Source organism: Urocampus carinirostris, chromosome 12 (genome assembly GCF_059441175.1).
Source record: "Urocampus carinirostris isolate Australia breed hairy pipefish chromosome 12, RoL_Ucar_1.0, whole genome shotgun sequence".
NCBI classification, from domain to species: Eukaryota; Metazoa; Chordata; class Actinopteri; order Syngnathiformes; family Syngnathidae; genus Urocampus; species Urocampus carinirostris.
The window spans coordinates 21,328,302-21,350,132 of NC_142360.1; the positions used below are offsets into that span (position 1 = coordinate 21,328,302).

The 21,831-nt window shown below is 37.9% G+C and overlaps 1 protein-coding gene across 1 annotated transcript in view; it reads left to right on the forward strand.

The window, feature by feature from the left end:
* Positions 1-20,003, forward strand: part of tsc22d2 (TSC22 domain family 2) — a 41,338-nt gene extending 21,335 nt beyond the window's left edge. The window contains exons 2-3 of the mRNA XM_088349725.1: positions 15,648-15,699; positions 18,206-20,003. Of these exons, the coding sequence (XP_088205851.1) occupies positions 15,648-15,699; positions 18,206-18,463 (310 nt within the window). The 3' untranslated portion in view covers positions 18,464-20,003. The remainder of the gene's footprint in view (positions 1-15,647; positions 15,700-18,205) is intronic.
* Positions 20,004-21,831: the final 1,828 nt, after the last annotated feature.

Sequence of the window (21,831 nt, forward strand, 5' to 3'; positions counted from 1 at the left end):
ACTTAAAAGCTGCAGGGAGGGATTTATGGTTGGATATCTGAGCTAACCAAAGTGGTCCTGTTATGTAACTGACTACAGGTCTTCAACTTATTCAACTTGCCTTTGTTTTGGAGTAAAGCCCCGCGTACACCTGATGCCATCCGAAAGCATCAACACTGCCGATCGTTGTTTTGCTTTTGGAAGAGGGCTTCTTTTCTTTTAAAAGATGGTGCGACACTGTAGGCGTCGAGTAAAATTGCGAGCTTGCGCTCTAAATACAAAACACCGCGATGACTTTTGAAATCATTTCAGTTGTTTTATTAATCTCAATCAAATAAGCTACAGGTCTCATGGGAGCTTGCATCCTGCTGGCTTTTGCAAAAGCTCCAGGAACAAGACACACAGTCACCTTTAAAACATCTTATATACGCCAATGTTTGGCAGCTGGAGTTCCTTCATTGCAAACTCACTAAATGATGACAAACATTTTGCCAATAAGTGCACGGTATGTCCGTTAAGGTGTCAACCGTGAACTACAGTGAAAGGCCAGGGTTAGAATCGTGACAGTACTTTTCCACTATGTCAGGGGTGGCGAACACGCGGCTCTCGAGCTGCATGCGGCTCTTGGCCAATAAGAATGCGGCTCTTTGCTTCATCATATTTTCTATATACTGTGGCCCTTTGCCTTTTTTAATGTTTAGTTTTTTTGTGTGTGTATTGAGGGTGGACACTTTCCTTGAAGTCAACACAAGAACAATACTTGTTGTATTGTAAGGAGAGGAGTGTGTTATAGGAAAAAATATGTTTTTAATTGTGTGTGTTTGTGTGTGTCTGTCTGTCATGGCAGATCAGTGCGTGGTGTTGCTCTTTGACTCTCACAGTTAAAAAACTCTGCTCTTTGTGTCAAACTTGTTCGCCACCCCTGCACTATGTCTTTCGAATCAGCATTTTATCTGTTAGCGTGCATATCTTGTAAGGTACATAAGCTGTTCCTGTATTTAAGTGAGCGGTAAACTGTTTTTAATGCTGCAGTGTTTCCCTTTTTGTGAAAGCCTGGTGAGTGAAGAATCTAGGAGGGGTCTGGGGGCATTCCCCCCATAAGAAAATATTGTGCATTTTTAATTCAAAATCATCATCAGCTAGATCTATAATAAATTTGTCTCCTTGTTAACTATTGGATCATATTTATGAAAGGCAATGACACAGCAAAGAAGTCACACCCATAAATCATCGTAAACGAAGCGAGACTTTAATTAAAAAATAATTCTCGTCATCTAATCTGACTAAGACTAACTAATGCTTTACTATTTTAAGATATCGTATCGGCGATTAAACCAAATCAACGATATGAGTTTAAAATTTAATTTATTTTAATATAGATGATTTGTTTAAAATCCATAATTAAATATCAGAACCACATCTTTTGTGAATGAAGTGATGATAAACCTTACAAAAAAAACTGGCATCTATTTACTCAAAGACCGACTATTTAGAACATAAATGAATATATTTTGTGTAAACAAGTTTATTTTATTTACCAACTTAACAACACAAACAATTAATTCAGCATCTTTCTTAGTTCTTTCCCCACATACACTAAGGAGAACGTTCAGTTACCAGCTTATGCCCTAGAACTCAAGCGCTCTTGGATCATGCAGCAGGTCAGTGATTTTAAACACCCCAGCAAGTCTACCTTTGAATGGCTAAAAAGTATGAAGGTTCGGGAGTGGCCATGTCGTATTCTGGACTTAGGTCCAATTAAGATGCTGTTGTGTGACCTCAAACGATCATGTGAGAAAACCCTCCAATTTGGCAGATTTACAAGAGAGGGCCAAATATCCTCCACAGTGTTTTGAAAGACTCAATACGAATGATTGTAAACATTAGGTTTCTGCTATTATACTATTAGGCTCAGGGGGCAATTACTTTTTCACATAGTGTCAGATAGGTTTAGATTTTTTATGCCTTAATAAATGGAATCAACATTTCCAAACTGCATTTTGTATTTCTTTGGGGTGTCTCCGTGTTTTAGTAAAATTGTTTTGATGATCTGAAAACTTGAGTGATACATATGCAAAAAACACAAATCAAGAAGGTTCTTTTTAAAGGAAAGTATGTAGTAGATTTCAGGTTTCCATGTTGTTAAATTGTGACACAAAGCATCGTAAGAAAAAATAGATCCTGTGATGTTTAGGCTGTTTAATACAGGCACTCCATTTCCATGAACCCTAAAGATGGCAAATAGAACCCAGATAATGCACTCCATTTAGACCTTAATCACATTGGAGCATGCAGGTTGGACATATCCAAATCCCGTAAATGATACAAGAAGAGCTTGTTTTAGCCAAAAGCCATTTTGACATGGAAGAGTTTGGATTGAACAACTGTAAACATGGACCCCTGCTGCGTCTGCTTGGACACACTTCACCTCAAACATGTAATCGGAAGCCAAGTGGTGGAGGGCTAACTGCAAACATTCCTGTCCTTATACAAGGGGTTTAAAATAACAAGGCCATTCGTAACCCAGTCAAAATGATAGTTTATGGTCATCCACTTTCTCGAATGTCTTATATTTTGTTTATTTATTGACAGCCAAGGGGCTTTAATTACTTCCCATGCTCTCCATTATCCGGTCCTTGTGTCCTTTGGAAGGTTCACTGGTGGGCTTTTAGACATAGGGTTGATGTTTATGTACAAGTCTGGGGATTATGTAATATGCGAAAAGGCTAGAGGGACTGTTCCTTCTGTATGTTTATGAGGAAACTTTGTGGGCTGTAGACACACCTAATAATGGCTCTTGGTTTAATACTAGGAAAATAAAATGTACGTGCCTCATTTGAGACAGATTTTGTTTAGTCTCGATTGACCATCCTCAGAGTTCCACCTTAGTAGACAACACATCCAGAAATATTTTTGTTCAACAAAACATATTAGCGTCCTTCCAACATCCTGCAATTGTTGTCGTTAAAATTAGCAATGAGGACTGCTGCCATTTTCTGGGTATTCATTTTTTGGGGGTTTTGAAATGGAGGATTGTTACATGTTTTCAGTTAGGTTTACCTTTCAGAATATTTACAAATTTAACAAAAGGTAGCTGAATCTTAAAGGATACATCAGATACAAAGAGTGGTTCCCAAACTCTATAGCAGGGATGCTCACACTTTTTCAGCATGCGAGCTATTTACAAAATGACAATTCAAAAATGATCTACCTGCCATAAAAATAAAAGACCCTGTCATTATTTTAAAAGATTTTGAAGATTTGTTGTAAATTTTTAACTACATATAAAATCAACTGACATGAATTAAGTTTCAAGGGGCAGTCTAGCATTGAAAAAAAACTTTCTACTTTTTATAATTGAATACTGACAATACTTCTCAATGCACATTTAAATAAATAAAATATGTTTGATAAAAAGTTGGTAATACAATAATCATGTAATAAGATTTGTCAATACTAGGGGTGAAGTTTTTGGATTCCTCACCATTACATTACAAACGATTATTCAAGCACTCAAAATGTTTTCCCCTCAATAGGATTAAAACACCTGTAGTTTTTAAAAACCAGGTCTGTGTCAAAAGGAAACAAGAATTTAATTAATTTTTCACCAAAGTTTATTCAAACTGCAAAACAATAGTGCAGAAACATTGATTTTAATCCAATGATTACTTCCGTGGTCTGTACCTAAAACTTGAAAGGTTTATTGTGGCAATATTTTTTCTTGTGAAACTGTTTGTTTTTGGCTTTCACTTTTGGATGTTTCCTTATCAATGTTATTGATTTTTTTTAATCCAAGTGCAAACCTTTAGCTACCAATCAAATAAATCAAAATGTATTAGGTCAAGAAACATCCACACACCACGTCCCTTTCAGTGTGATCATAGTTGCTTTTATCATGGTCTCCATTACTTTTATTTTGAGTAATTTAATGTGGTATCACACACCTGAGCATAAGCACTTTCTAAAGAAGCTGCCTGTTTTTCGGTTTGTCCAATGATGATATTGCACGAAATAATAAGTAACACACAACTAAAGTTGAATGTAATCAAACAGATTAAAAGCCTAGCGAATCATGCAAATACATTCTGTATAATTGTCCTTCATAATCCAAATTCCTATAATATTTAAATAGTAATTTTTCAATAATTTGCAATATTGCCATATTAATATTTGTCAAGTCATGTTTATTTGTATAGCACTTAATCACAGAGTCTCAACGGGCTGCACAGACTACAGATTATTTTAAACCACAGACTATTATTACACCATCCCCTGATCTAAAACCTACATGAGGGCAAGGAAAAACTCAAAAATCTCAATGTTGATACAAATATGCGTCATATATAAATGCAAATGTATACATTACCCATCATTGGAACTCCTTATCATAGAATACCCTTTACATCGTAAATAGAAATGTTATTACTTTAGAACATATATAACGCTGTAATAACAGGTGGGCAGAGTAGCCAAGAATGTTGTTCAAGTCAAAGAACTGTTACTTTGGAATAATATTACTTTAAGTAAAATCCATATAACTACTTGAATAAAAGTAAAAAAGTACTTGGTTAAAAAACTTCCGAAGTACTGAGTAATTGTACCAACCGCTTATTTCTTTCTTTCTTTTTTTTCTAAGAACTATTCAATCAGATCATCAACCTCCATCCAATCAACAACAATTTACGTTTATTTTCAAAAATAAATTAAAATAATTGATTCAAATAATTGAATCTACCTCTATCGCTATACCAAAGCCATGTCCCCCTAGTGCCAGGGTGGCCAACCATTCAGCGACTAAGAGCCAATTTTTCGTCTGTCTTACTACAAAGAGCCACATCATTGTTGTCGACGGGGGCGAGTCTCTTTTGTTACTAAAAAGCCACATTATACACATGGGTACACATAAACATAATCTTTTAACCATGTACGCACGCATACACAAATCTCTACTTGGGTAGATCTGATGAAAATAACCACACCAACATGATAATATCAATCATTTTCAACAGTTAACATTGTGAGCACTGTTCCAGATCCATAATCGACTTGAGGTCGGAGAGCTCGGGATAGTTCTTGTCCTTCTCTTCCATGAACAGTTTCACTGCATCCAAAAGCTCAAAGAAGCAAGAAGGTACCTGGATCTTTGACAGCCACCTCACAGTGCAGTGCAGCGTCAGGTCACCTGGAAGCCCTTGGTCCAGCTCAGGGATGAGATTCCTGAATTGCCTGTGGTATAGCGCATGTGTGCAGATGAAGTTGACGATTTCCATCACAGATTTCATGACATGGTCAAAATTTAGTTATTTATACACGAGTTGCTCCCTGTGGATGAAGCAGTGGAAATCCCAAAAGTCTGAAAATGTTTGATCAACTTTGCACAGCCACACTAACCCGTTCATGGATCCGATCATGGCTGGCGCTCCATCCGTAGCTCTTGCAGTTAGTTTCGGTGTGGGTAGATTTGCACGGAGCCATTATTACTTCTTTCCCATCCATGTCACGAGTTCTGTCTTTTAATGGCACAATATCAAGGAGTTCTACTTTGATTGCACATTGATTTGACACAGACCGCGCAAATATTGCCAAGTGAGGCTTGTCTTGTATGTCACAGCTCTCATCCAATGCCACACTCGAATATTCAAGGTCAGTTTGCAACTGCGATTCAACAGCTGCATTAATATCGGATATTCTTCGTTCCATAATGTGGCGAGACAGTTGAAGATCTGATTTGCTCTGTTTTAGTTTGTTGTCTCCAGGAGCCAAGATTTCAAAAGCGTCAATGAGGCATTTTTTTTAATGGATTCCCCTTCGTTGTATGGCTTTTTAGCCCGTGCTATGTTCCAAGCTAACTGATACGATGCAAGCGTTACGGTCTCCGAGTGTTTCATAATTGTTTGGAGAAAATGAAACTATTTTTCTGCCTTGCTTTTCGTAGTCAAAAACTTTTTCTTTCGAAGTTCAGTCCCTCTTGGAATTTCCTGTTCGATGTTAGGGTGGTGGAGTGAGCTGACGGGACGCTGAAGAATTGATGCCTTGAAATGTGCTAATGCCGCGTCGCATATAAGCGGATAGGCTTGCCATTACGTTCAATGAAATAATATAAACTCTCCCACTCTGGCAAAAACGTCCCGTGTTCTTCTTCATGTTTTCGTTTGGCTGTGCATTTTTACCTGCCACTTCAAGAGGTAATTTCGCGTTAATTGACTACAATACGTTTTGTCAAGCAAATATTACGTCACTCAAACAGGCTTACATTGTCGGTGTGCCATCTAGCTGTAGGGAAGGCAAATGACAGCGCCGGCTTAACATTTTTGATGCATGTCATGTTACAGCTCCATAAGAGCCGCATTAACCCTGTTTATAACAGCTCTTAAAGAGCCGCTTGAAACTAGTTCAAGAGGCACATGCGGCTCGCGAGCTGCGGATTGGCCATCCCTGCCCTAGTGGGAGGTGGTTAGAGTCAAGAAGACACTCACACTCACCAAACATTCCTCTTCGCTCTTCCCAACCTCACACCAAACATTAAGCCCACAGCACAGCAAAGGGTGAGTTGCTGTACCATGCAACCCTTCATCAGCAGATAGGCCCGGCAGCATACACTGGTTTATCCACACCTATCTCTTGCACACTCTCTTGCATCCATTGAATTAACCGAAAAAGTACTTTAACAAACAATACAATTACAATCGTACACATCAGAGAAACACAAGAAGCCCCTTTAAATCCCAATTACTTTTTTAACAGGCTCTGCAGGCAGAAAAACAAGCTAGCCCAGGCGTCGGCACGCCAAAATGTTGAAAGAGCCATACTGGCCTCAAAAAACAAATTGTTTATGAGCTGAAAACAATTAAAAGTCTCACAAAGGCCTTATCATGAACGCAACTTATTCTGATAAAGGGCTATACAAATAAACACGACTTGACTTGTATGTATCAGTATTAGCCTATTGTCAAAGTGACTAAGTTGGATGCAGCACATCCTGCGGAGAATAACGTGACTAATCTGTTGTACGATACCCCCTCAGGTTTATGAATGAATGATGTTCAATTTTTTGGGATGAAATTAAAGAAATGCAATCAAGCAATCCATTTTTAATGCTATGTTTTATCTTGGGGATTGGAAAAACAACAAAGGTGCATAATTTGCCCCATATGTAACAAAAAGAGTGGAATAAAACCAGGGTTCTTTCAGATCTTTGAAAAGTTTTAAAAGGAATTGAAATCATGATTCTAAAATTAAGGCCTTGATTGGCATTAAAATGTCTTCCCATTTTCGGAAGTCTTAAAAATAAAAACGCAAAGATTTAGTAATATTTATCAGTTTTCCACATCCAAGATTACATTTTTTTCCAAGCATGTGATTGAACGATGCTATGCTCACAATTGGTCATAATTATAGGAGTGCTGTTTTTCAAAAAAGTCTCTGTACCAAACGGTCAGTTTTCACGCATTATGATATAAATGCTTAATGAATGTAGCAGAATAATTCTTTGGATCAGTAGTTTTGACATAGGATCCATGAAGTACTGTAAACATCCTTTTTATTTATTTTTTTCACCGTCCAAAACTTTGTAGAGTGCTATGTTCTTCAGATGGAAAGCTTTCAACTGGACCAAAATATGATTAAAATAGATAAAAAAATAGAATAAACATTTGTTTAAAATTGTCTCTAATTCATATGGTGTTTTTTTTTTGTTAGTTTCAATTGTTTTTTTTTGTTGACTTGGATCAAATTTAATTTCAAAAGGCATTAGGAAAATCTTATAAAGTCTTAAATTCAAGTTGCCCAAAGCTGAAGGAACCCTGAAAACGTAGAATGCATCTATATAAAATAAAATCACAATCTTTTGAAAAGGTGAAGTAAATAAAATCACATTAATACCGTTTTTTTTTTGTGCAGTTATTTTTCTCTTTTTTCATTTGGGCTCCATGCCCAATCACACACCCGCCGATTTGCTTTAAAACAGTCACCTGCTTCGTATGTGACGCTGCCCCTTTTAAAAGGGGTGGGGCCTGGGCCTCACAATCGCTCCTACTCAGGGGACACAAAAGGTTGCAAAGGACTCGAAAGAATACACATACTTACTCGGAGGGGATTTAAGTTACTTAGTAACGGGTTCAATGTAGACTAATGTAGTGGAGTAAGAGTACCGTTTCTTCTTCACAAATCTACTCAAGTAAAAGTTAATGGTATAGTGATTTCAAAAATACTCCCAGAAGTACAAATTGTCCAAAAACATACTCAAATAAATGTAACTGAGTAAATGTAACTCGTTACTACAGACTTCTGTATAATAATAATAATAATACATTTTGGAAGTCTTGAATATATTGCCATGTAATGAGCAACGTTGACATGCTGCATTTGACCACTAGATAGCAGTGTGTCCTAATTAACGCAAAGCACAAAATGCACTTTCCTTTGATCAACCAGTACTATATCTGCGATCGACTGGACGATCAGATTTGACATATGGAGCACCCCTTTTCCATACTATTCTATAACACTGTGTAATAATCCACCAGTAGTTGCTGCATATTAGAATTAAGTTCAAGCGTGACTATTCAAGGAAAATTCACTAGGGGGTAGCCTTAAGGATACCGCTCTGCAACTTCAACTTTATCGTCAAATATGCTCTATGCACAACACACAGCACAGATGAAATTTCTTCCTCTTCTCCGCGTGCAAACATGAAATAGATTAATTACAATACAAATGACCAATAGCAGCGAGAACAAATGGCAGCAAGTAGGAAATAGGAAGCATATTTTCATATATTGTTATGTTAGCAAAAATAATTTTATCTAGGGTAAATACGTGAAAGCTAGTGCCAATCCTCACGAGCCACAACAAAAGACCAAACGAGCTGGATATGCCTGGAGCGGTTGAAAAAGGTGACAAGCCTGAGGTGGTCAAAAGAGGCAGTGCCTGAAATAACGTCTGCCCCATGTATCTTTTACGTCAGGCGTACAACTTACACAACGTCTCTCTCTCGTTCTGGCCGACAACATTTTCAATGGAGAAAAAAAAAAAAACCCCGAAAGATTTTTTTTTCAAATCAAACGTTTGCTTTATTCCGATTTCAAAATCAGTTTGGAAATTTCGGAATTTCAGTTTGTTTGGCAATTTGCCTACTCGGCAGCCCACCAGAAGCATGCAACGAATAACTTCGTGCTTCCAGACTTTTCCGTGCGTTATAAGGTCGACCATTTGCATATCATTTTCCAAAGTAGATGCACAGAGAACACAAGAAAAATGGAAAAGCGGTTTGGAATCAAGCCAAAAACTCAGCCCCAGAAGAAATATTCAAAAGAAGCTGACAAAATGTATGACGCTACAAAACATAAACGTACATTAAAAGCATCGTGGAAAGAGGAGTTCACGTGGCTTGTAGCTGACGATGCAACGCAAACATTGTATGAATGAAGATAAGTAAATGCAATGAATTTTACAAGTAGATAAATAACACACTTAATTCTAAAGTGTTGTCCTGTTATATATTCTGCTTATCACTCCTAAATACTTTGCCATGCGTTTTTTTGCGATTTGTTGTCTTATTGTGCTTCAAGTTGGGAAAAATGGGGCAGGCAACTTTATGGCTGGGCAGGCAACTTTTCAGAGTTGTCAGCCCTGGTGTCTGGTAACTTCTTGTCATGAGTTTCAGACACTGAAAGAGGCCCTTTTTTTGGTTTTGTTTTTTTAAGAAATTGATTTCAAATAATTTTTTTGTTAGAGTAATCTCGTCTTGCCCGTTTCGTCTCTAATCTAATCGTCTCGGTCACTGATATCAGATGACAACGTCATTGCAGATTGCTATAATTGTCGTGGTACACTCGCAAATGATATTCTCGATCAAGCATTCAGTTGGTAAATACAAAAAAAATAATATTTTTTTTCATATTACTATTTCTGTGAGAAAGTATCTGCCGTGTTGTGTTTGTAAGGTTTATTATCTCTTAGTAATGAGAATCGCATTAATAAAGGGAGCAATTGCTGATGTTGACAGGTATGCAAACTAGTGGCTTGGGGAAGAAGCTACTAAGAAGGCCAGTTAAAGATTGCAAGAGCACACCTGAATTGGTCACACTACTTTTTCAAAATTGTCATTTGGCCTTTTGTAGTATTTAAGATGGGGGCAAAACATCTCAGCTTCTTCAAAAAGCGTCTCAAGTTTGGTCATATTACAAATTTCTAAACCTGCAAATCATACAATTTTTCCAAGCGATAATAATACATGTGTTTTCCTATTATTTGAATCAGTAGGGCTTGCTTTATAATACACACTGGTACTTTTACGTCTTACGTCCAATAAACAAGCTTTGAACATCTGTGTCATCTATCTTCTTAGTGGATGGAATAATAATTATCAGTTTAGGAAGGCTTTTCTACATTCAGTCGTCTAGTTGAAAACGTTGCTGACATCATCTGGCGAAGTATCTAAACTGCACCCTGAAGAGTCAGAGCAAGCAACTGTTGAGTCATTGCTGAGTGTGTTTCTCTGTGGCAGTCCCCACCCTCCCACTATTATTTTGAAATCAACTTTATTCAAGAGATGAAATATCTTAACTCTCATTTATGCAGCTGCCTCACTCTCCCTTGGGAGTATTTGTATGCTTAAGAACAGGGACGTGTGCTGGTCCATCTGTTCAATGATTTAGTTAACGCTGTGGCGAGTCGTCATGGGATGCAGTTGTATGCGCTTGTTGTTTAATGCCCCCCTTACGTGTAATTTTGAGTAGACTTGTTTGCCTTCAGGTAACCCTGTTTGAGTAGACATTCCCCCAGAAAACCTTGCACCGTACCTAAAAACTTGTAGAAACAAATTGCCAGGACACCCTGTAGTCCTCGCGTCGTGTCCCAGCATGACACTGGCTCTGACACAGATGTCTGGCTTAAGAGGCACTATCCCGGAGGCCTGAGGTGTCCATGGATGGAATGTGCTGAAGGTCACTTTGGAGGATGCAAGTGTGGACCTTTTTGCAGTCTCTGGGCCAGGCCCACGTGGAGGTTAGAGCTGCAAGAGGTCCTTATGTAAACCTCATGTCTTCCCTCTTGAATAAAATGTACTGTGTTTTGTTTATGTTGGAAACAGAATAGCAAAAAATTACATGACGGGATTTTTTTTTGCCTCCAGGGGAAAAGAAAGTCGCTCTCAAACTAATTTGAACTCAACCGGTGTGTCTTGTTACAGAAACACATTTTTGAAAAATGTTCTCTTTGATGTAGAAATGGGGTTGGGCTTTGCACAAAACTACACAAGATTATCTGGCCACTTAATTACACAAGGACTCAAAAACACTGTGTAGTTAAAATTTTTGTGATTTTTATTGCATTTTTGGCATGTCGGTGGGGTCTTAAAATTTGTGCAACCTGAGAGGGTTCGTTTTTGTTCCCCTTCAAGACTAAAATACACTAAAACAGTGTATATGTCAAGAGTCTGAATCAATGTCCCGCTCCCTTCCATTCTTTCTGTGTTGGTGCTGTTTTTTTTTTCACAACGGCAGAATGAGGTAAAAAGAAGCTTTTACAGCTAGTTCTCAAGTAGTGCATCTGCTGCAATTATTAGGGGCACGTAAAATTTACAACTAAAAACAAGCGCAACAAAGCAGAAGGAAGAATCCAAACTACTGAGACTCGTATAGCCTCTTGTCATTCATTTGAATTGTCATTGAAATCTGAAGTGTATTATTGTTTAATAATAAAATTCTGACGCGTGAATAGATTTGGGTTGTTTCGGTACGAATAAAAGTACATTTTGTGAACAATAACAGGTTTATCTACTAAAATAAGAGTAGATGAGCATTCATGAATTAGAAATAAAACAGGGATAGTAAACAAGTATTTTTCTGTTGTCTCAGGACCCTTCTACACTTGCTTCAGAATTTTCCCTTCTTACTCCTATTTTCACAGTAAGGATGGGTAAAGAACATTTCTCAGAAATTGTGAAATACTGTATTTATCGCGATTCGAACAATGTGATCATTGGATTAACTGGATTAACAACTGTTTGTTAAAATGATAATTCAAAAAAAGAATTTGTTTATATGATTATTAGAAGAAGTTATTTGGGGGCGGGTCTCTTGTAATCATTTGGCTTCAACCTGTCACCTCCTTTTTTCTTTGCAGGCATTTTTTGTGATGTTTGTTGCAACATGATTAATAGGAAAAACTTAACGGGAAAATACAAGTTAATTTAGACTCTAATTTTCAAAATTTTACCTCATTATTTTTACCACTCATCAAACCTATAACGAGTCCAGAAGCTTTTCTTCCTCCTTCCTAATAGCATAGGTGCTACAATTTAGTGATCAAACCGCACCATTTGCCTTCTCACTTTTTTGCCCAACCCTTTAGATAACAGGTGTCAAACAGGCAGCCCGCGGCCCAGTTCAGGCCTGCTAAGGGATGGAATCCGGCCTGCGAGACAATACTCAGAGAAGCGCAAAAGAAAAACAAGCTGCAGGTTGAAATATGTCAACTCGATGTTGCCAAAGCCAGGGGCCTCTCACAAAGACACTGTACTTGTATTTATTTCTCTTTCTCTCTTTCTCTTTCTCTTTCTCTCCCTCTCTCTCTTTCTCTCTCTCTCTCTCTCTCTGTGTCTTTTTAACTTATTTTGCTCTAACTTCCTTTTTTCCTTTTCTCTTTCTCTCTTCCTACCCTTCGTGCTTTTTTTTCTTTTCTCTCTTCTGTCTTTCTATTTCTCTTTGGATTTCTTTCTTCCTCTCCCTTTTTCCCCCCTCTCTCACGACTTCTCTTTTTATCTCTTTTGTTTCTCCCGTGCTCTCCCGCTCTCTCATTTTTTGTCCCGCTCTCTCTCTTCTTTTCCCTCCCTCTTTCTCTTATTTCTTTATCTCCTTTTCTTTCTTTTTAATCTACTAGTCCGGCCCTAACAGAATGTTTGTTCTATCGTGTGGCCACAGAATTAAAATGAGTTTGAAACCCCTGCTTTAGAAGGTTTTTGGGCTAACCGTTGCAGCAAGATGGTAGACAATCATGTCAGCAACCTTTCGGTGAACCTCATGTTTTGTAAAATAAATGCACATTTCTTGATCCAAGAGTATTAAAAGAAAATGCTACTTGATATTTCATGTTTTTTTTCTCCTTAATATTCGATCAATATAATTTTTTCAATTTTATTACCGTTAGGAGTTGCTAAAAAAACACACTGTCCCTTTAAAGTACAGCAATTGCCCAGAGTGAAGACTTACAACTTTATTATTTGTGGCATGGCATTAAGAAAACAAAACCATCGTTTAGAGTAGAAACAACGAGGTGCATTATATCATTTAACCTGGCCTTCAGGAGTCTATGTGGAAAATATCTATCTTATATTCGAATAAACCCCGTCAAGCGCTTTAAAGAAGTCAATTTCCGTATTCAATCGCTGCTTGCTCAACTCCTCCTCTGTGTTTACTTACCACGTGACCGTTTGAACTGCCTTCTTAATACCGCTCCGGTTTGTTGCCATGCTGTTGGATCCTAAACGTCAGAACGACGAGTTACTTAGCTACGGAGAAACGTTAGAATTGTTATTTTTATTATTAGTTTATATTTTTGACAATAGGCTACTAAAATGCGTTGCTCGATGAGCTACAGTCTGGCATGTTCACCCGGGTCTTCTCCCACTTATTCGGGACGCTTGGTGGCCTATCGAGCCAGATGCGGCAGGTAAAAAAAAATAAACTTTTTTTTTCGTATATGAGTTTGTGACTTGTCGATAGATGCTGCGCGCCATCAAATATCTGTGTGTTTGTGTATACAATGTCGAGTGTGAGAAGGTCGTCTACGTTTGCTACGTGCGGCACTCGCGCTGCGTGCGCGACGTGCGCTCCAGTTGAACCACGCGCACTGAAATAAACATTTTTTTTAACAGTAATTGCTTTCACGTCACGAATATACCCCAACAAAAAGTGTTGTTCGGCGTGTGCATTGAAATCTTATTTCAGGTCGCAGAAAGCTGTTTATTTTGACGTTGCTATCAAAAGATTTCCGACTTAGCCTGTAAGAAACCTTGCATTGTTCTTTTGAATTGCGTGGTTTTAAACCACAGATCAGTAGTGTATCGAATTGTTTTGTTTGTTAGTAAGAAATAAAATAATTTCTGTGATTTTTAGTGAGCTCAGAAAATGTTGAAAGCACACTTTCCGCCCTGGACATTCCATGTTTCAACTGTTGCCCTTAGGTAGACGTTCAAGACCTACAAGTCAAGAACTTAGATTGAAAATTTGCCTTTACCCAAAGGCAATATTGACCCCAACCTTGCAAAACAACACTGGTTAACCATGCTTTAGACAGGGATTGTGCAATGTGACGTGATGATTCAGTCTTATTGAATATCATTTATTTTTAATACCAGCCTATTACCCTTAAGTTATTAATTTGCACTATGGTATGTTGTAAATGATCTTGCACCATCAGGATGGCACTTTTTAGTTCCTCGTGCATGTGACTTGTTACAGTGACAACAAATTCTATTCTTTAATTTGTTGACCTTAAAGTTTGTGTGATGTTCACAAATGGATGAGTTTAATTTGAAAATTGATTTATTTTGGAGACAATACTAGTGTTGTCATGTATTTCATTCTTTAGGTACCCACCAGAATTGTATACATGATTATAGACTCAGTCACAGGTCATCAAACTACGGCCCAGGAGCCAGTTGTGAACCGCTGACTGTGTTACAGCTCTTCAAAGCTTATATAAAAATATTTTCTCCTAAAATGTGTTGTAAACACTATACATTTCTTAACTCCCAAACATGCAATTTTTAGACATTTTTTTAAAATTACTTTTTTCCCTATGAAATACATTGTTACTGTAAGTTTTCTATATGTCCTTGTATAAAACAATAAAGAGTTTGTGTTACAAGCAACACCACAGATAACTGTTTGGCTTGCTTGCTAAATGATAGTTGAGAAAGTTCAACTGTACCTAGTATCCTTTAATTTTTTTTTTGGGGCCCCTAGGTTTAAAATTAAAGTCTAAACACCTCTGATGTCTCTGAATATTTGTTTTAATTTCTTTGTAAAGTTCACTCTTTAAAGTAAAACAAATTGGCCTAAAAGGGGATGAAGGAAACATTTGATAGGCACCTATTTAACATAAATTAATGATAAAACAAGATATTCAATTACACAAAATAATAAAAACAAAACGAATGTAAAATGGAAACAATGTTTGGTGCTTCACACACATTTCGTATGTTTTTGACAACTGTTTTTGTTATTTAGCATTTTATTAATACACTAGTAGATTTTTCTTTTTTTAATGTTGTAATCAAAAGTTTCGCATGAATTAACACCGGATTTTTTATATTCAATGGTGTGAATATGTGTTAGTTTTTCTTAACCTGGCCTGTTCATGGCTGGTAACTAACCCAGAGTTTCCCATTGTGTACATTTTAATGACATTTTCATCATGTTTGTTGAGAAATAGAAAGCGCTCGAGCATTACGTAATTATAGGTCCTAGTCCATGATTTAATGTGGAAGAATAGTGTTTTGCCAGTTGCTTCCTATCCACAATAAATTACTTTGTGTGGTTGTTTGGTCAGGAGGAGTTGGTTGAGCGCCACTGGAAGGAAGTGATAATGTGTCTGAAACCTGAATTGCGTGACACGTGCGGTATGATGCCTGATTCTCATGTATTTTCTTTCCCTCCCCACAGTACATCTGGTGCCAGCGTCGTTGCCATTGACAACAAGATTGAACAGGCCATGGTGAGTTTTGACACTTACTTGTCTTTTGCCTTCTTAGAACCCGCCAAGTATGTCATATCTCCATTGACAATAACGAGTACCCTGCCCCAAATCTGATCTTTGAGGTGCAACAAGTCATTCACATGGCTAAAAATGTAAAGAAGTAAAAATTAATTCTAAAAGTACTTATTTTTATTCGTTTGTTTGCAAACACCGCTGTCAGGTTGTTACAAATAAGTGTTAACATTTATAGTTTGAAACTTTGTTTTTTTATTTTGATAGATTCTCACAACACTGCACTGATTCTCCTGATACACTCAAATTGATTTTTACAGGTGCACACATTTTCTTTAGCCGATCACCAATTCACAATCTTTAATAAGCTCAACTGGTAATTTTTGCTCACTGCTAGTTTTTCCCGGACTGACAACTTTCATTTGTGTAAAACAATATTCATTTGATAAGTGCGCATGAAGCCTGTTTCCTAAGTTTTTATGTAATGTGTAGACTAGGTACTAATATAAATTGAGGATAATGGAGAGAAAACATGACATGTTTTGGGAAATCTCAACATCTGGGCACTCAACTTTAATGCAAAAAGTTGGATATTTTTTGTTTTATTTATCGCTACTTCTTGGTTTCTCGGTTAGGGGTTTTATTTGATTACCTCATTTGATTTACAAAGAGCAGTTACCTAACTAATTATTATTTTTTTTTACAAAGTCTTTCATTATTTAGGATTTCTACTCTGACTACGTTTGCACCCTTTTAATGAAACAAAATCAGTGTTAAGTCGAGTCACATTTATTTGTATAGCTCTTGAAGTGTCTCAAAGGGCTACACAAGCCCACAATTATGGGATTTCAGCGCAAACCTACACTTGGGCAAGGAAAGATAGATAGATAGATAGATAGATACTTTGTTCATCCCCGAAGGGAAATTCACATTTCCAGCAGCATCCCTGAGCTGAGAACAATCGAGAACAATCGAAAATAACACGGGAGCTGCTGGAGTGGCTGCCATTCGTGACGGCGCCGGAAGAAAAGATTCAATTTGAATCATTTACAAACAAACAAACAATTGAATCATGTACAAACAAACAAACAAAATATTCATGTTTCAATAAGTGGAGTGTTAATAAAATATTTCTGATACTGATATAACCAGATAAAACTAATTTTAAGTTACCTGTCCAAATGAATGTTGTGCCATCTCACCTTTCCCACTCTCTCTCCTGCAGTTGACTTGCTGCTGCTCGCTCCTGAAACTAATACTTACCTCTTTGTGTATTGCCTGCATATGGCGACACCCTCTTTCAGCTTGTCTGTCAGAACCTTGATCTCCTCCTAAAATGCTTAATTACTCGTATGCAATAGTATAACTGTTTCGAGCAGTGAAATACAGAAATGACAGCATCAACATCAAGTATTTATTAAGGGTTATACAAATTAATATGACTTGATATGCAAAATAATAATAAACCAAGCTGATGCCAACATAAGGAAAATTGAGAAACATTGATAGGGGACCACACATAAGGAATATGTCTTCTAGATTACCTGGTTGCAAAGGATGTTGCGTTAACACATCTCAGATTGTAAGCCATCATATTAAGACTGACAGTGTTCTGGTTGTTAATGTCCTCGGTATGCAAGCCTCAAAATAAGGATTACACAGCCCAGTTTTCTTGATATGTGTACTTAGCGGTGGTTAGGAATTATTCTACTAATATTAACAATATTTCTGCAACTAATAACCTTTTAATAGTCTACTAGTCACAAAGTATTGAAACAATGTCTCGAATAATCAGTTTTTTTTTTGTAGCATGAAGTTTATTTATGTGGCAAATGATATAAACAAAAGAAAATTATTTTGTGAAAGTACTTTCAGTGGTCAGCTGCAAAGTCTGAAACAAAATTACTTAACGATTCTTAACAGTTTGAAATCAATTAGTTTCAACAACTGATGTTTTTAACGTTTTAACAAGTGACATTTGTTCTTCAAACTACATGCATTTAATTTGAAACACGTTTCTCTGGCATAACACTCAAGCTGTATTTTCTAGCGGAATATATGTAAATGTAATGCACAATGCATCTCATCAAAACTGCTTGAATGTTACATGGAACTTATCAATGCGACTCTGACTCAGTGTTGTTCAACTGTCTGATGTGCTTTCCCTTTAAATGTAAGTCCCGCACTGTGGTACTGCCATGACGTGAAAGTTCTGCTTTGCAAATAGTCTTTTTTTGATTCGCCTTATTCAGGCTCAAATGCTTCCAAACTTAGGTACTTGATGTTGACGCCGCCATTTCTGTGTTACCGCTTGAAACAGACATTATTGCACATGAGTGACTCTGAGCAGAGATTATATTCATGTATAGATGCCTCACTCTGTTGAACTCGTCGACAATTGAATTTATTGTTGACTGTTTTTACTATCAATATTTGTTGACAACGTTGACAAGTTGTTGCAGCCTTAATAACAGCGATAATGATTACAATGCTTTCTTTTATTTTAATTCAGGATTTGGTGAAGAGCCATCTGATGTACGCCGTCCGCGAGGAGGTGGAAGTGCTGAAGGAGCAAATCAAGGAGCTGTACGAGCGCAACTCCATGCTGGAGCGGGAAAACGCGGTGCTCAAGTCATTGGCGAACTCTGATCAGCTAAACCATCTCTCCAGCCACGGACGCACATCTCCGCAGCAACAGCAGCAGCAGCAACACTCAGCCATAACAAAGAACGAAGGAGGACCCCACCAGCCCAACATCACCTCGGCGTGAACTATCCCCCCCTTTCCCGCAAGTGCATCCAGCGTTCCACACGCTCAGTTCCACACTACTCTTGAGCAGAGACAAAAGCATACCGTCCCTGCAGCCCCATTTCGGGAAAATTGTGACATCATCTGGAAAGAGAGCCGTCGTGTCCCTTCAGAAGTCTTACAGTGGTGACACAGCTGAAGGAGCAAGGGTACGGCCGTGCTACGGAAAAGCCCCTGCTTCCTCAACGTAACATCCTCACACCTCATCGTTCACGGGGAGGGGGGGGACCGGAAGCAACCGTGGTATGAGTCATCATCAGCAGAGGCGAAACAAGACGAGTGCCTCCTTCACGATATGCTGCAACGACAAACGCTTAACCTTAGTCGTCCTTTTCCTCAGAGAGAGGCGCCATCCTTCGACATTTACGTTATACCTTCACATTAGTATTTGCATTTATTTATTTCAGGGCTGCTATTTTCTTACTGTCATGAACATTATTGCAAAAGACAAAAAAACGTCTTTAGAATCGGTCGGGTCTCGGGTAGTCTCTCACAAACAAGCACGTGTCAGTAAGTAGTACAGTTGGTAGGAAGGAAACACTAAAGCAGAACTACACGATTTGAAATCCAGGTTGAATGTATATTTTGTAAAGTGTTCAGAGCGAACAAGGTATGTACAGTTTCCAGAGAGAACTTGCTAAGAAGTCGTATGTGCTGGGAGGTTTTGATAAAGCAAACTATTAATTCTCTTGAGGTTCTTGTTTATATGTTTAAACAAAAAAAAGGGGGGGGGGGTTGGTCGGGGATGAAAAGCTGTGAAATTGTTGGACCTACTTCATAACCAAAGACGCAAAGCTGTGTAAATCAATTTATTTTCTCCCCACCCCTCCTTTATATTATTTTTTTAACGCACACATTCTGCCTTTGTGTTTTTTTTTCTGCCTCTTTTGCATGTTTTGCATGCCGTGTACGCAAACCACTTTCTTAGTCATTTTTTTTAATCGCAACGTTCAGTTTGTGTCTGTTGTCATTGTGTCTGGCGAAAGGGAACAAATTCAGCAGGGTCGATGGAGACGTGAGAGAAGGAGCCATTTTTTTTTTTGTTACATGACTTTCTTTTTATACGTATTTAATAAAGTCAGCATTTAAAACACATTGATTGTAGCGTTTGAACTCACGCTTAAATTCGCGCCAGATTTCAAGATCCGAACCATAAAACGTCTCAATCCGCGTCCGTATGTGCCCGGTCTCACATGTCGTGCCTCCTTTTGCGTCTCATGCGGTCAAAGTGGCTTAGAACCAAACCAAAACTTGGTGATTGTACAACCAGTTATCTTGCAACAGAATGGAATCTTGGTTTTTTTTTTTTGTTGTTGTTTTTTTTCAATTATTATTTGTTTCCCTTGTGTTTAATTTGAAGGAGATGCCGCGTACAAGCCAAGTGTACTGTATGGAAGTGATCACTGAGCCTTGGAGAAAAATCTTAACGACGCCCTCGTAATGTGCTGTTCAGACGATTTTAGTTTTCAGACCATAATAAATGACTGTTTTATTAAGAGCAAGTGAATGTGTTTATTGACCTCGCCCGCTACACACTTTATTACATCGGCGTGATAAAACGTACACGAATTGTACACGTTGCCAGCTTTTTACATTTAAAATCGATTTTATGGAATAAAGTACCCCCGAAAACCTGTGTTATAATTGAGGGTTATTAAGAAAAAAATCGCCTTTACGACTAATACTATACTACTATCTGGTTGCTAAGTTTAGTTGAGTGGACACGAATACTAAAAAAAACTGAACAGTCAAAGAGTACCAATCCATTATCTGCACCGCTTTTCCTCAGTAGGGTCGCGGGGATGCTGGAGCCCATCCCAGCCATCTCCGGGCAGTGGGCAGGGGACACCCTGAACTGGTTGCCAGCTAATCGCAAGGCAAACGGAGACAGACATCTCACTCATTCACACCCAGTTGGACTGTCCAATTGAACTAACATGCATGTTTTTGGGAGGAAACCGGAGTGCCCGGTGGAAACCCACGCAAGCACAGGGAGAACATGCAAACTTCACACAGGTGGTTCAATCTCATGACCTCAGAACTGTGCCGCACACGCGCCAACCACTGCGCCGCTGTGCTGCCCTAGTTAAAGAGTAGTTTCTGTGTAATTATTTTGTTTCAAAACAAGAAAGCGTATCGAGTAGTTTTGCTAATGAAGAGTCATACCAACTGGCACTGGTCTACCAGCAAATAGTATTATATAATACCAAGCTTCTGCTGAAACATCCCACACTCTGGAGACGTCCTACCTTGGACTGACCAGACAGCAGCTATTTTCTTTTTTTTTTTTTTTTTTTTTTTATACAATCGAGTAAAACCAGCAACACTGAAACTCTGAATTACTGTATTGCAAACATTAAATGTGAGTGTTATCATGCATACATAGGTTGCGTGAGCCACCACTGGAAAACACACGAGGCTTAAAAGCTACTTCAGCCAAAGGTATTTCGAAGCTGCGAAAGGTCAAAATAGAATAGAATTGGGTCTCCAACCTTGTTCAGGCTGAGAGATACTTTTTGTTTTTAATAAGCGCAAAAGGGAACCAATTTCCGACGCATTTCTTAAATAACTAAGCTTGCTAAATAGCTTAAAACCTAGCTCGATAGTTAAACAGGTTAAAAAATTAAATGGGAGTGAGATAGCTTGCTAAGTAAACCGCCAGATAGAAAACCAAAAAAAAGCTAGCTAGCTAGAAAGGAGGCATAATTTAGCCTAATGACTAGCAAGAAAGGTCAAATAATTGCTAAATGCCATGCAAAAAAATGTAAAAACATAGCATATAGCTTGCTAAATAGCTAAAAAAAAGCAAATGAAGCTTAAAAAAGGTAGCCAGATAGCTAGCTGAAAATTTTTTTTTTACTTATTTGCTTCATAAAACACATAAATTGGAATTTAATTTATCGTTTTTCCTGTTAAAGAAATTAATAATGTAATACGCAAATAGATTCTCATTCTACTCTCTATTAATTGCCTCAAGATAATTAGCAATACTTGGTTGGATTATTTTTTGTCCATGAAGCCTATGAACAGGAATTCATATGTTATGAATATGTTATTACTATGTTGCTACTACGTTACTAGGTTCATTATTGGAAATAGTGTTAAATAGACTCAACAAAAAAATATATATTTTACTAGAAAATCCCAATGAGCCAGCACTGATTAGCTATTTTCAAGAAAGGTCATCGGGCATCTCAACTGTCCTTAGGGGGCGCCACGTTGGAGGTTGGAGACCCCTTAACCAAATCAAAACGAAAATCGTGAATACCAACCGTTTTTAAAAGCACAAATTGCTATCAACATTGTGCGGGCACATCTGCACTTGGCATT